This window comes from Carica papaya, chromosome 2 (genome assembly GCF_054855325.1).
Source record: "Carica papaya isolate Zhongbai chromosome 2, ASM5485532v1, whole genome shotgun sequence".
Classification (NCBI taxonomy): domain Eukaryota; kingdom Viridiplantae; phylum Streptophyta; class Magnoliopsida; order Brassicales; family Caricaceae; genus Carica; species Carica papaya.
In genome coordinates this window covers 2104365-2117310 of record NC_142310.1, presented here as the reverse complement: position 1 = coordinate 2117310, position 12946 = coordinate 2104365, and the positions used below count along the sequence as shown (strand labels likewise).

The 12946-nt window shown below is 31.3% G+C and overlaps 3 protein-coding genes across 3 annotated transcripts; all 3 read left to right on the top strand.

Moving 5' to 3' along the window:
- The first annotated feature begins 1519 nt into the window (after positions 1-1519).
- LOC110809167 (ribonuclease 3-like) lies at positions 1520-3340 on the top strand. Its single transcript, XM_022034905.2, has 4 exons — positions 1520-1674; positions 1773-1928; positions 2722-2920; positions 3007-3340. Exons 1-4 carry the CDS (start codon positions 1564-1566, stop codon positions 3228-3230), a joined length of 690 nt encoding a protein of 229 aa, XP_021890597.1. The 5' UTR covers positions 1520-1563; the 3' UTR covers positions 3231-3340.
- A 1941-nt stretch (positions 3341-5281) lies between these two features.
- Positions 5282-6613, top strand: LOC110809142 (ribonuclease 3-like). The gene is made up of 4 exons (XM_022034871.2): positions 5282-5445; positions 5555-5710; positions 6038-6236; positions 6323-6613. The coding sequence occupies exons 1-4, from the start codon at positions 5335-5337 to the stop codon at positions 6544-6546; spliced, it is 690 nt and encodes a 229-aa protein (XP_021890563.1). The 5' UTR covers positions 5282-5334; the 3' UTR covers positions 6547-6613.
- Positions 6614-8596: 1983 nt separating this feature from the next.
- RNS3 (ribonuclease 3) lies at positions 8597-10050 on the top strand. The gene is made up of 4 exons (XM_022034870.2): positions 8597-8790; positions 8894-9049; positions 9471-9669; positions 9752-10050. Exons 1-4 carry the CDS (start codon positions 8680-8682, stop codon positions 9973-9975), a joined length of 690 nt encoding a protein of 229 aa, XP_021890562.1. The 5' UTR covers positions 8597-8679; the 3' UTR covers positions 9976-10050.
- Positions 10051-12946: the final 2896 nt, after the last annotated feature.

Here is a 12946-nt window from a genome sequence, read left to right as displayed (position 1 = left end):
ACCGAACTTTCAGTTGCACCAACTGTTGGTCTTAGGGTTTTTTAAATTTTTCTGCGAAGATTAAAACACGATTCACGTACATAAAAATACTCTAAAAAATCTAAAATCGGTATTAAAAACTTTTCTGACCAATTTTAAAATTCTGGCACAGCGATGCCGCCGTTTGCGTCAATAATTTGCCTCAATCTGACCATTTTCGGCCAAGTTTGACCAGTTTTATACTCATATATGCGAGAAAACACGTTAGAGGACCTTAGTTAGCTCCAAAAAAAAATCAAAAAACGAAAACCTAACGGCGGCAAAATTTTTCGGTACTAACGGTTCCGTTGGCTCACTTTCGCGGCTGAGTATTTTTCTTCAGTCAACATGTATAAAATAAAACAATAGACACAATGGTAAAAAAATTGCACGAAACAGGAAACGGAAAGAGACTTATTGGAGGCAATTTCGGATTTTGTTTGCGGCGGCACCAACGAGCTTTACCTGTGGTTTCCTGCTCATCCGCCGTTTTTTTTGCTCCGATTTGGTCATAAAAGTATTCAGAATCAAAATCCGAGTGAATAGGAGAATTTTTACCTTTTTTGGCGGTTGGAGGTGGCTCCGATGGCAGCAGCGGTCGGCTCTCTTTTCCGGCAGGGGGCTGGCGGTTAGGGTTTGGATTCGGTGTGATGCGAGATATTTACATCTATCTCGCTTAAATCTGGACCGTTCATCGTGTTTGATCTCGATCGTTCGATTGCATTTAAAGAAGAAATGAATTTGGGTCGTTCATCGTGATTTGATCTCGACCGTCCGATTGCGTTTAAAAAAGAAACGAATCTGAATCGTTCATCATGTTTAATCACGACAATCCGATCGCGCATTATGAGAAAATGGATCCGGACTATCCACCCGCGCAGGAACGCATCTGGGCCATTCGATCGCGGATACGCGAATTGCCAGCGTAGCCTCCCACGTGGTATTGAGTCAGCGTGCGTTGTCACACGGCGTGGTCATGTTCGTCGAAGCTGCCGACTGCGCGGTCTTATGTAGCAATTTTTTTTTATTGCATTTTGACCTGCAGTTTCTGATTTTTCTTTCAAAAATATTATTCGAACTTAAATTTTCACTCATTTTTTTAAAAATTATTTTTAATTTCATCATCAACTTATTTTTTTCTTAATTTTATAGTAAATAAAAATTTATTTATTTAAAAATTATATTTTTATACATTTTTTAAACTTTAAAACTAATCTCGGATCAAATTTTTATAATAAAATATATAAGTTATGATTAAATAATGTATTGTCTGTATCTGTTTCTTTTATTACAAAATAATAATAACAATAATAAAATAAGAACAAAAAAGAACATGTAAATCTGGATTTTGGATATGTATATACCTAATGCCAATAAAATAATAACTTTCAAGCTTGGCAAGCACGAAGCTACTGAATTTCCCCTTTTTTTTCCCTATAAATCCTCGACTAGTGTGTGTGTATATATATATATATATATATATATATGTAGCATCGTTTCTCATATTGAAAACTCAACAAGCCAAATTCAGTAAAGAAAAAAGATATGAAGCTCAACCATTCCGCCATTGTCAACCTTCTCTTCATATTACAGTTTTTATCACTCCACTGTTTATCTCTCAGCCAGGACTTTGATTTCTTCTACTTTGTTCAACTGGTACATCTCTCTCTCTCTATATATATATATATATATGTCTATTTACTAATGTATATATATGATATGATATGGTATGATGTATGTATATGTGCATACAGTGGCCGGGATCATATTGTGACACAAAGCATAGTTGTTGCTATCCAAAATCTGGAAAGCCAGCTGCTGATTTTGGGATTCATGGACTTTGGCCCAACTACAACAATGGCTCCTACCCATCAAACTGTGATCCTGACAATGTCTTTGATAAATCTCAGGTACTATACCTATATATCAATCAATTATATATATATATATGTATATTATAGCTTTTATGGGATGCCTAACCTTCGAAATTCCACCTCCTCTGTGGAGGGAGAGAGGCATAACCAAGCTAGCTAGCTACCATGGGTAATGTACACTGATACAGGTTGAAAATAATAACTTGTGAACTAAAAAGGCTCTCAAATTAAAAATACTTAAAGGAATCTTTTACTTTATAAAGAATTAATATTATAAATATGTATATTTTAATTTTTTTTAAATGATTATGATTCATGAATTAAATTTCAATATGTGTTTTTTAAGTTTTCGTACATGATTTTGGTTCATGAATTAAAGTTAATTATAATTTACTTATTTGAAAATTTAAAAGTTATGATAGTGTTTATACATATATATATATTTGTAGATTTTTTTGCAATAATTATAAATAAAAACTTGATTTTTTTTTTATTAATCTCTTTTTTTTTTCCTCCCATTTCTAGTAAAATTTTACGTAAACTTAGCTTATCTCTTAAATTCTTTTTTAACAATATACTATTTATATACACAATTTTGCACCATTATTATACAATGGATGTCTATTTGTAACTAGCTTAAGAATAATATTTCATCTCCAAATTTCATTCTCAGTGCCCAATTGACCCTTGAATATTGCAGTACATACTAATTGCTCATTTGGGTTTACTTAAACATAACTGGTATTCATATGTATATATATAAACATGATGATTACACCTTTATTAATATGTGGGTATATATGCATATGTTGTGGTATACGTGTGGTAGATTTCAGACCTGATGAGTAGTTTGGAAAAGAGCTGGCCAACACTGTCATGTCCCAGCAACGACGGTACAAAGTTCTGGACACATGAATGGATCAAACATGGCACCTGCTCCGAGTCCGAACTCGACCAACATGAATACTTCGAAGCAGCTCTGAAATTGAAAGAGAAAATTAATCTCCTCCAAATTCTTATTAGTGCAGGTATATGAATTTAATTTTATTGTAATTTTTTTTTAATTTTTATGTAAAATAATACTTATATTTTTTTTAAAAAAAAAATGGTACAGGAATTGAAGCAGACGATGGGTTCTACGAACTGGAGGAAATTAGGAAAGTAATAGAAGAGGAAAGTGGAGTCAGTGTTGGAATAGAATGCAATGTGGATCCATGTGGGAACAGTCAGCTCTACCAGATTTATATGTGTGTTGACAAGTCAGGCTCCCAATTCATACAATGTCCATTGATACCCAGACGCAGATGTGGCTGCTCTGTCCAATTTCCCAAGTTTTAGGTCTCTTGTGTTTTCCCTTATATACATTTATATATATATATATATATATATATGTATTCACAAACCCAACTTCTGTTGACTCAAATAATTCCCACTTTATATATATATATATACATTTGAGGATGAATGATAGATAGATTCTTGAAAATAATAACTTATACGAGACTCTTTGTTTTACTAACTTATGGTTATGAATTTGTATTATTTGAGTTTTTTAAATTGTTTACCTATTAACTGTAAATACATATTAATATTTTTTTATTATATTTAAAAATTACGAGTGTGAATCTCACTACGAACATAGAATTCACAACTTCGTGAATATATTATGAATTGATAGTAACTAACCTTTAACATTTTAATTCAGTTGAATTGAAAACTTAATTCATTAGTGTATTAATAAAAATATAGTGACCAAATATTAGTACATTAATTGGATTAGAACGATCAAATTGTATTAAATCTCTTATATTTTTAGACACAAAACATATAATATTTGATTCATTTGAATTAAAAACTTAACAAAAAGAATATTTTATGGTATTAAATTGTTTTACGTAGAATGGCCACAACAGACGAAGAATCCGGCATAATTTTTCTTAATTTAAAAAAATTTTATTATCTATATTTACCATATTGTTAATATATAAAAATTGATAATTAAAAAATATTCCAGTGAAAAGTTTGAATATAATTAAGTAATCATAGTTTGCTATTAATAAATAAATATTATGAGTATGTAAGCAAGAGATAGAGATTAATAGGTGATACTTTATACTATAAGAATAATTTTTTTAATGTATATACTTACAAAATAAAATTAGTAGATCACTAAGTTTAAGTTCACATAATTGTATACCATGAACTATCTTTTTTTTAAAAAAAAATTATATTGAATCTTTGATCCGTTGTTAGTATGTTTATATATATATATATAGTTAAAAATTATATGATATATAGTGTAATTATTTAGTAGATAAGTTAAAATGTTCTTATGATCCCAAAGTAACTTTTGTTTGTCTAATTATTTTGTAAAAAATATATTTTAGTAAATATGGCTAAGTGATGAAGTGTTTGGATATGATTGAATTTTTTTTTTCTAAACTTGTATATATATATGGATATGTTATTCAATAATAAATAAAATATTTTATTATAACACATGATGTTAGAATTATAAAAAAAATATCGTAACTTTTTTTATAAATCTTAAACTTATATCGGATCATCATATTTAACTTTTATCATCATCAATCGGTCTTTATAATGAAAAAATACTTAGTCGTACTTGTCTTATTACACCAGAAGTCTTATTTTTTTATTCTCTACTTTATTTTACCCCAATCACGTTGAAAAGTACTATATTTTTGTGTTCTCGGCTCACGTAATCAGTCATGTTGTGTTTTGATTCCATTATGCTTTATTCCCCGCGACATGTTGTTTTCCACTTCACTTGCTTTTATCTTCTTATGCTCTTTTTAGTCTTCGTCTCCCTTTTTAGAGTTTTTTTTTTTTTTTTATTTAGAATAAATATGATTGATTTGTCCTATTAAAACTTTTGAATGAAAAACTAGACATCACACCTATAATCTATTAAACCATGTGTACAAAGGTATATACATATATATAGATGTAATGTAAACACATAAACCATGTGAACCACAAGCAACCTCCAAAGACATTAAATAAACGAAATAAGATAAGAAATTGAAGCTCCTCGTACACGTAGAAATAAAAATTTATGATTATGAAGCGGAAAATGTAAGTTATAATTTATTTATTTATGCATTAAAATATATAAATTATGATCAAATAATTATAAAATAATATATTTTGTATCTGTCTCTTTTATTAAAAAATAATAATAACAATAATAAAATAAGAATGAGAAAGAACGTGTAGATCTGGGTTTTGGATACGTACATACGTAATGACAATAGAATAAGAACTTGCAAGCTTGGCAACCATGAAGCTTCTGCCTCTCCCCTTTTTCTTTTTCCTATAAATCCTTGACTAGAATATATATATATCTATATATATATATATATAGCATCCTTTGTCATCTTCGAAACTCAACAAGTCCAATTCTGTAGAGAAAAAAGATATGAAGCTCAACCGTTCCGCCATTGTCAACCTTCTCTTCATATCACTGTTTCTATCACTCCATTGTTTCTCTCTCGGCCAGGACTTTGATTTCTTCTACTTTGTTCAACAGGTACGTCTGTCTATCTATCTATATACATATATGTCTAATTAATTGTGTGTGTGTGCGCTTGTGTGTGTTGTGAGTTGATATGATATGATAAATGTACATGTGCATGTAGTGGCCGGGATCATATTGTGACACAAAGAATAGCTGTTGCTATCCCACGTCTGGAAAGCCAGCTTCTGATTTTGGGATTCATGGACTTTGGCCTAACTACAACGATGGCTCCTACCCATCAAACTGTGATCCTGATAGCGCCTTTGATAAATCTCAGGTACTATATCTATATATCTATATATATATATATATTTTATAACCTCTCTAGGATGCCTAACCTTTGAATCTCTACCTCTTCTCAGGAGGGAGAGAGACATAACCAAGCTAGCTATCTCTAATTACACTTATCTCTAATACATTATACAATGCAAATGCCTATTTGACCCTTAAATATTGCAGTATAAGCCAATTGCTCATCTGGGTTTACTCTAATATAACTGATTTTTATGTGTACACATATATATATGATGATTATGGCTTTAACAATATGTGGGTATGTACATATATATATATATATATGTATATTGTGGTACGTATTTGGTAGATTTCAGACTTGATAAGCAGTATGGAAAAGAACTGGCCAACACTGTCGTGCCCCAGCAACGACGGGACAAAGTTCTGGACACATGAATGGATCAAACATGGCACCTGCTCCGAGTCCGAACTTGACCAGCATGAATACTTTGAGGCAGCTCTCAAATTGAAAGACAAAATTAATCTCCTCAAAATTCTTAATAATGCAGGTAATACTAATTAATTTCATTCCAAAAATTTTTCTATGTAAAATGATATATATATTTGTTATATAATTCTTTTAAAATTGTTACAGGAATTGAAGCAGATGATGGGTTCTACGAATTGGATGAAATTAGGAAAGCAATAGAAGAGGAAAGTGGAGTTAGTGTTGGAATAGAATGCAATGTGGATTCATATGGGAATAGTCAACTGTACCAGATTTACATGTGCGTTGACACCTCTGGCTCTCAGTTCATACAATGCCCATTGCTACCAAGACATAGATGTGGCTCCTCTATCCAATTTCCCAAGTTTTAGGTCTCTTGTGTTTTCCCTTATATACATACATACATACATATATATATATATATGTATCTATTCACAATCCCAACTTCTATTGACTCACATAATTCCTACTTTATATATATATATATATATATATGTTTGAGGATGAATAATAGATTATTGTTGAAAATAATAATTTGAAAATTAATGGAACTCATTGTCTTACTAATAAGTTAATCTATTTCTTTTAAGTTTTTTTAACTGATTTATGTATTAAAATTAAATACATGTTTTTACCGTTTTTTTTATATGATTTACGTATTGAATTTAGATATGATGGTTAAAAATTTTTTATTTTATTTAAAAGTTAAGAGTTTAAAACTCACTAAAAACATAAAACTCAATTTTGTAGGTGCATCATGAATGTATTAATGGAACTGTAATGACTAAATATTAGTATATTGGTAGAGTTGTGATGACTAAGTTAAATTAAATCTCAACGAGTGTATTATATTTTTTTATGAAAGTAGTATTTTATAAAGTCACAATGACCAATATATAATGTTTGATTCATTTGAATTGAAAACTTAACTTATTAATATATTAATAAGTCACGATAATTAAGAACTAGTATATTAGTAAAATTGCAGTGGTTAAATTAAGTTAAGTCTCATCGAGTTTTATTACATCTCTGGACAAAAGTAATATTTTGTTATATTACAGTAACCAAATTGAGTTAAATATAAGTGATTTTATTACATTTTTTGACAAAAAAAAAATTATGTAAAACTATTATAACTAAGTTGAGTTAAGTCTTCTTGCATTTATTATATTTTTAGATGAAAATAATATTCGATGGTAAGCACGATATATTAAGAATATGATCTACTTTTTTAAGTTAAAACACTTTTATTATATATATTTAACTATATTGTTCGTATATATAAAGTTGATAATTAAAAATATATCAAAGGATTGTTGGAGAGTGGAAAGTTTAAATAAAATCACAATCAACCTAATGAATTTTTATAATTTTGAAAACATTTTTTTTTTTTTGGCAATCTTACAATTACATTTGAGTAAGAATTTAAAAATAAGTTTCACTTTATTTATTAATTTATTCCAAAACATAAACAATTTATAGAATTAAGTAAGCATGGTTTGCTATTAATAAATAAATATTACGAGTTTATAAACAAAATGCATAGATTAATACTTGATACTTTAGGAACAAATTTTTTTAATCTATATATTTATAAAATAAAATTAGTAAATCACTAAGTTTAAATTCATATAATTATATATCGTAAAATAAAATTAGTTATTTTTTAATATTAAATTAAATTTTAAATACGTTATGATTATTTCAATTAAGTAAATTTATAATTAAAGATGAATACTTGTTTTTTTTTCTGTTCATTGTTCATCTCAATGTCTTTTTTTACACAAATTATTAGAAATTCATATATTAATATATAATTCATATATAAATATTAATTAGTTAATTTTTAAATATTAATATATATATAACAACACATACAATCACGTTAATAAATAACGAATGTAAAAATTTATACGGCATAAATATTTTTTGTAAATTGAATACAAACAAATATGATTGAAATGATAAAAACCTACACATAACAACCATAATTTATTAAACATTACATTTAAAGCTATCAGAGCTTATAATAATACCCACAAGCAACTTCAAAAGACATTTAATAAACCAAATAAGATAAGAACTTGAAGCTTCCCATACACGTAAAAATAAAAATTTATAGTTGCGGAATCGAAAATGTAAGTATAATTTATTTAATTATGCTTTAAAATATATATGTATTATGATTAAATAATGATGGAATAATATATTTTATATCTGTTTCTTTTATAAAATAATAATAATAATAATAATGAAATAAGAACGAGGAAGAACGTGTGAACCAGGGTTTTGGAGATGCATGTACGTAATGACAATAAAATAGTAACTTGCAAGCTTGGCGACCGCGTAGCTTCTGCTTCTCGCATATTCCTATGACAGATCCTTCAGCATTTTTTTTCCCATAAATCCTCTGCTAGCGTATATATGTGTGTGTGTGTGTGTGTGTGTAGCATCCTGTCTCATCTTCAAAACTCAACGAGCAAGATTCTGTAAAGAAAAAAGATATGAAGCTCAACTATTCCGCCATTGTCAACCTTCTCATCATATTACAATTTCTATCACTAGATTGTTTCTCTCTCAGTCAGGACTTTGATTTCTTCTACTTTGTTCAACAGGTACACCTATATATATATGTGTGTGTGTGTGTGTGTGTCTAGTTAATTGTGTATGTATATGATATGATATGATATGATATGATGTATGTATATGTGCATACAGTGGCCGGGATCATATTGTGACACAAAGCATAGCTGTTGCTATCCGAAATCTGGAAAGCCAGCTGCTGATTTTGGGATTCACGGACTTTGGCCTAACTACAACGACGGCTCCTACCCATCAAACTGTAATCCTGATAGCGTCTTTGACAAATCTCAGGTATTATATCTACATACCAATATTCTATCTATCTGTACATATATATATATATATGCATATATTTATTATAGCCTTTATGGGGTGCCTAACCTTTGAATCTCTATCTGTGTATATATATATATGTATATATATGTATATGCATATATGTGGTATACAATCTAAATGTTTATTTGAACGTGCCCTTAATCGTAGTATTGTAACTATGTTAAGAATAATATTTCATTTCCAAATTTCATCTCAACTACTTGTATATATAAATGCCTATTTGAGCCTTGAATATTGCAGTAAATACTAATTGCTCATCTGGGTTTACTCTAACATAGCTGATTTTTATATGCGTATAAATATATGAGTTTAATAATACGTGGGTATGTATGTATGTATGTATGTATGTATATATATTGTGGTATATATTTGGTAGATCTCAGACCTGAAAAGCAGTTTGGAAAAGAATTGGCCAACACTGTCGTGTCCCAGCAACGACGGTACAAAGTTCTGGACACATGAATGGGTCAAACATGGCACCTGCTCCGAGTCCGAACTTGACCAACGTGAATACTTTGAGGCAGCTCTCAAATTGAAAGACAAAATTAATCTCCTCAAAATTCTTAATATTGCAGGTAATACTAATTAATTTTATTTATGTAATATAATATTTCTTTTATATGTCTATATATATATTTATAGTTTAAATTGTTACAGGAATTAAAGCAGATGATGGGTTCTACGAATTGGATGAAATTAGGAAAGCAATAGAAGAGGAAAGTGGAGTTAGTGTTGGAATAGAATGCAATGTGGATTCATATGGGAACAGTCAACTGTACCAGATTTACATGTGCGTTGACACCTCTGGCTCCCAGTTCATACAATGCCCATTGCTACCAAGACATAGATGTGGCTCCTCTGTCCAATTTCCCAAGTTCTAGGTCTCTTGTGTTTTCCCTTATATACATACATATATATATATGTATCTATTCACAATCCCAACTTCTATTGACTCACATAGTTCCCACTTTATATATATATATATATATATTTGAGAATGAATAATAGATTATTGTCCAAAATAATAATTTACAAGTTATTAATATAATAATAATTTAAAAATCAGTTAAATACATGACTGATGAAATATCAAAATTATAATATATTAATAATAACGTAATATGTAACACCCAACATTTAATTTTTTGATTTTTATATATATGTAATTATTTATTAATTAAATTTAATTCGGTTTATTTTATTTTAATTTAATTTAATGAAATAATAATAATAATGGTGAAAAAATTAGTTAAGGATTTAATTGAAAACAATTTTGAGAAAAATTGATGAAATTTTAGATTCTGTAGATATTTTTAAAAGAAAAATTGAAAGTCGAGAGTCAAAACGCAATTTAAAAAAATTACGCAACGTCAGACGCCCGGTAAACAACCCCGACCAACCAGGACGCACCAGGTGGCAGAGGCGCTGACGTGGGAGGTCACGTGGGGGGGAGTCACATGGGCGATCCGCGTGCGCTCGATCGAACAGCTGACTTCCATTCCCACGCGCACGGACGGCCCATATTGAAATCGCGCACGGACGGCCCATATTGAATCACGCACGGACGGTCTAGATTCACTCCCTATTTAATCGCGATCGGACGGTTCAGATCAAAAGCGATGGATGGCCCATATCAAAAGTGGATGGATATAAATAACCTCATCTACATCCAAACCCTAACCCTAGCCGCTAGAGTTCTTCGCCGGAGAAGACAACCCAGCCGCCGGGGAGCCGACCGTCGCCACCCACCGCCGCACCGGAACCTTTTCCGACCACCAAAAAAGGTAAAAAATTTCCTCTCTTGCACGAAATTCAATTTTAAACCCACCCATGGTCAAATCGGAGTGAAAGAACTAGCCAATTAGCCAAAAAATACCGCCACAGAAAATTTTACAAATCGCCTCTGATGAGGTCCTTCCCGATTCCCGTTTCGCATAATTTTTTCACCGTTGTGATCACCGTTTCCTTCTCTACAGTTAACCGGAGCAAAACACCCAACCGCAACATGAGCCGAAGCTGCTACCGATGAGTTTTGGTTTTCTATGTTTTTTCTGTCAACCGAGGGCCCTAAGTGTAACGGCCCGAAAATTTAAAAGAAAATGCATATAATAATTTGAGTGCGGAAACGAAATAAAATGTTAAGATTAACATCTCTTACACGATAACTTAAAAGTACTAAACAAACATCACAAAATAAATTCTCTAAAAGAAATACAATAAATGAAAAAAATAAAAAAAAAACTATAAAGTATCTAGCATCTACTCGCAGCCTTCTTGCGGATCAAGCTCGGGAACCAGGTCCTCCTTATTTGAAATGGTTAAATAAGGAGTGAGCTACACTAGTCCAGTAAGGACATCACACTATATCGCCGACACAGAAGTAAAGATTGGTAGAAAACCAAAAACAACCAATTGAGCACTAAATTTAAACCAATACATTCATTAAAAGTAAAGTTATTTACTTTTTTACTTACCATTGGAGAATCTGTGAAAACAACCTATAAAGATAATAACATCATACAGATCATAACTTCACGCACAGTCAGTAACATAGAACATATCATAAATTCATATTCATTAACAATAACTAATCATCACCGTTTCTCCTTTCACCAGCCTACTAGTATCCATGGAGATCTATATGAGTGTTCCTGCTACACGTGAACCATTTTTCTTAACAATCTTAATTCCAGGGTCGTCCCCACACCCCGTCCGGTATGAGTGCCAAGACATTAAACCTCAATACTTCGATCCGTCCACCATCTCTCAGGATATCTAGTGAGGCTGTCACCTTATCTGTTTATTATATCACATCCCTTTCCTGTTTCTCCTTAATCTTCGTTACCAAATTAAACACAATCACATAAACAATGAACATGCATCTGGTAATACAATCATATCTTAAATTTCAAAATCACACAGTGGTCAAGTAAAACAGTAATACATGCATTTCAAATCATAGAATAGATAAACCAGATACCATAATGCATTTAAACTATAAAATAAATCAAATAGGAATCGATAAAGAATAATATCTGGTTCAGGCTCCATTAGCAATCCGTAATTAATTATGCATATTTATCTAACTTGTACAAAAGCCCGTATTATTATTTATTCAAACTTCACATCTATGATACGAAATAGAGTGAGGGGTTCTTACCTGATTCGACACCGAAAACTAAATAGTTATTGCATCTACGGGTGGTCCTTGGATTCCTTGAATTTTCCTTTAAAAACTGAAACGTACTTACGGTATCTACAAATGTCCCAAATAACCAAAAACACACTTAGGACCCTCGGTGGAATGAAAAAACGTAGAAAATCGAAACTCACTGGCAGTGGGGCTCTTCGGTATGACGGCTCCTCCGGCTCATGTTGCGGGTGGATGTTTTGCTCTAGTCAACCTGTAGATAAGGAAATAATGATCACAACGGTGGAAAAATAACATCGAATGGGAATCGGGAAGGGCCTCATCGGAGCCATTTTTTGAAACACCCCGCGACGGTGGCGTTTTTCGGCCAATTGACCGATTCCTTCACTCTGATTTGGCCATAGGTGGGTTTAAAATTGAATTTTGTGCCAAAAAAATTTTTTTTTACCTCGTTTAGCAGTCAGAAATTGCTCCGGTGCGGCAGTAAGTGACGGTGGTCGGCTCCCAAAGGCTGGACTATCTTCTCCGGTAAGGGACTCTAGCGGCTAGGGTTAGAGTTTGGGTGCGGATGGAGTTATTTATACCCATCTGCTTTTGATATGGGCCGTCCATCATTTTTAATCTGGACCGTCCGATCGCGATTAAATATGCAGTGAATCTGGACCGTTCACCGCGATTCAATCTGGGCCATCCGTACACGA

What these genes read in the sequence shown, in the direction of transcription:
- LOC110809167 (XM_022034905.2), top strand. Translation starts at nt 1,564, where the DNA reads ATGAAGCTCAACCATTCCGCCATTGTCAACCTTCTCTTCATATTACAG. An exon ending in TCTTCTACTTTGTTCAACTG is followed by an intron (nt 1,675 to 1,772) that starts GTACATCTCTCT and finishes ATGTGCATACAG; the next exon opens with TGGCCGGGATCATATTGTGA. An exon ending in CCAAATTCTTATTAGTGCAG is followed by an intron (nt 2,921 to 3,006) that starts GTATATGAATTT and finishes AAAATGGTACAG; the next exon opens with GAATTGAAGCAGACGATGGG.
- LOC110809142 (XM_022034871.2), top strand. Translation starts at nt 5,335, where the DNA reads ATGAAGCTCAACCGTTCCGCCATTGTCAACCTTCTCTTCATATCACTG. An exon ending in GCGCCTTTGATAAATCTCAG is followed by an intron (nt 5,711 to 6,037) that starts GTACTATATCTA and finishes CGTATTTGGTAG; the next exon opens with ATTTCAGACTTGATAAGCAG. An exon ending in CAAAATTCTTAATAATGCAG is followed by an intron (nt 6,237 to 6,322) that starts GTAATACTAATT and finishes AAATTGTTACAG; the next exon opens with GAATTGAAGCAGATGATGGG.
- RNS3 (XM_022034870.2), top strand. Translation starts at nt 8,680, where the DNA reads ATGAAGCTCAACTATTCCGCCATTGTCAACCTTCTCATCATATTACAA. An exon ending in TCTTCTACTTTGTTCAACAG is followed by an intron (nt 8,791 to 8,893) that starts GTACACCTATAT and finishes ATGTGCATACAG; the next exon opens with TGGCCGGGATCATATTGTGA. An exon ending in GCGTCTTTGACAAATCTCAG is followed by an intron (nt 9,050 to 9,470) that starts GTATTATATCTA and finishes TATATTTGGTAG; the next exon opens with ATCTCAGACCTGAAAAGCAG.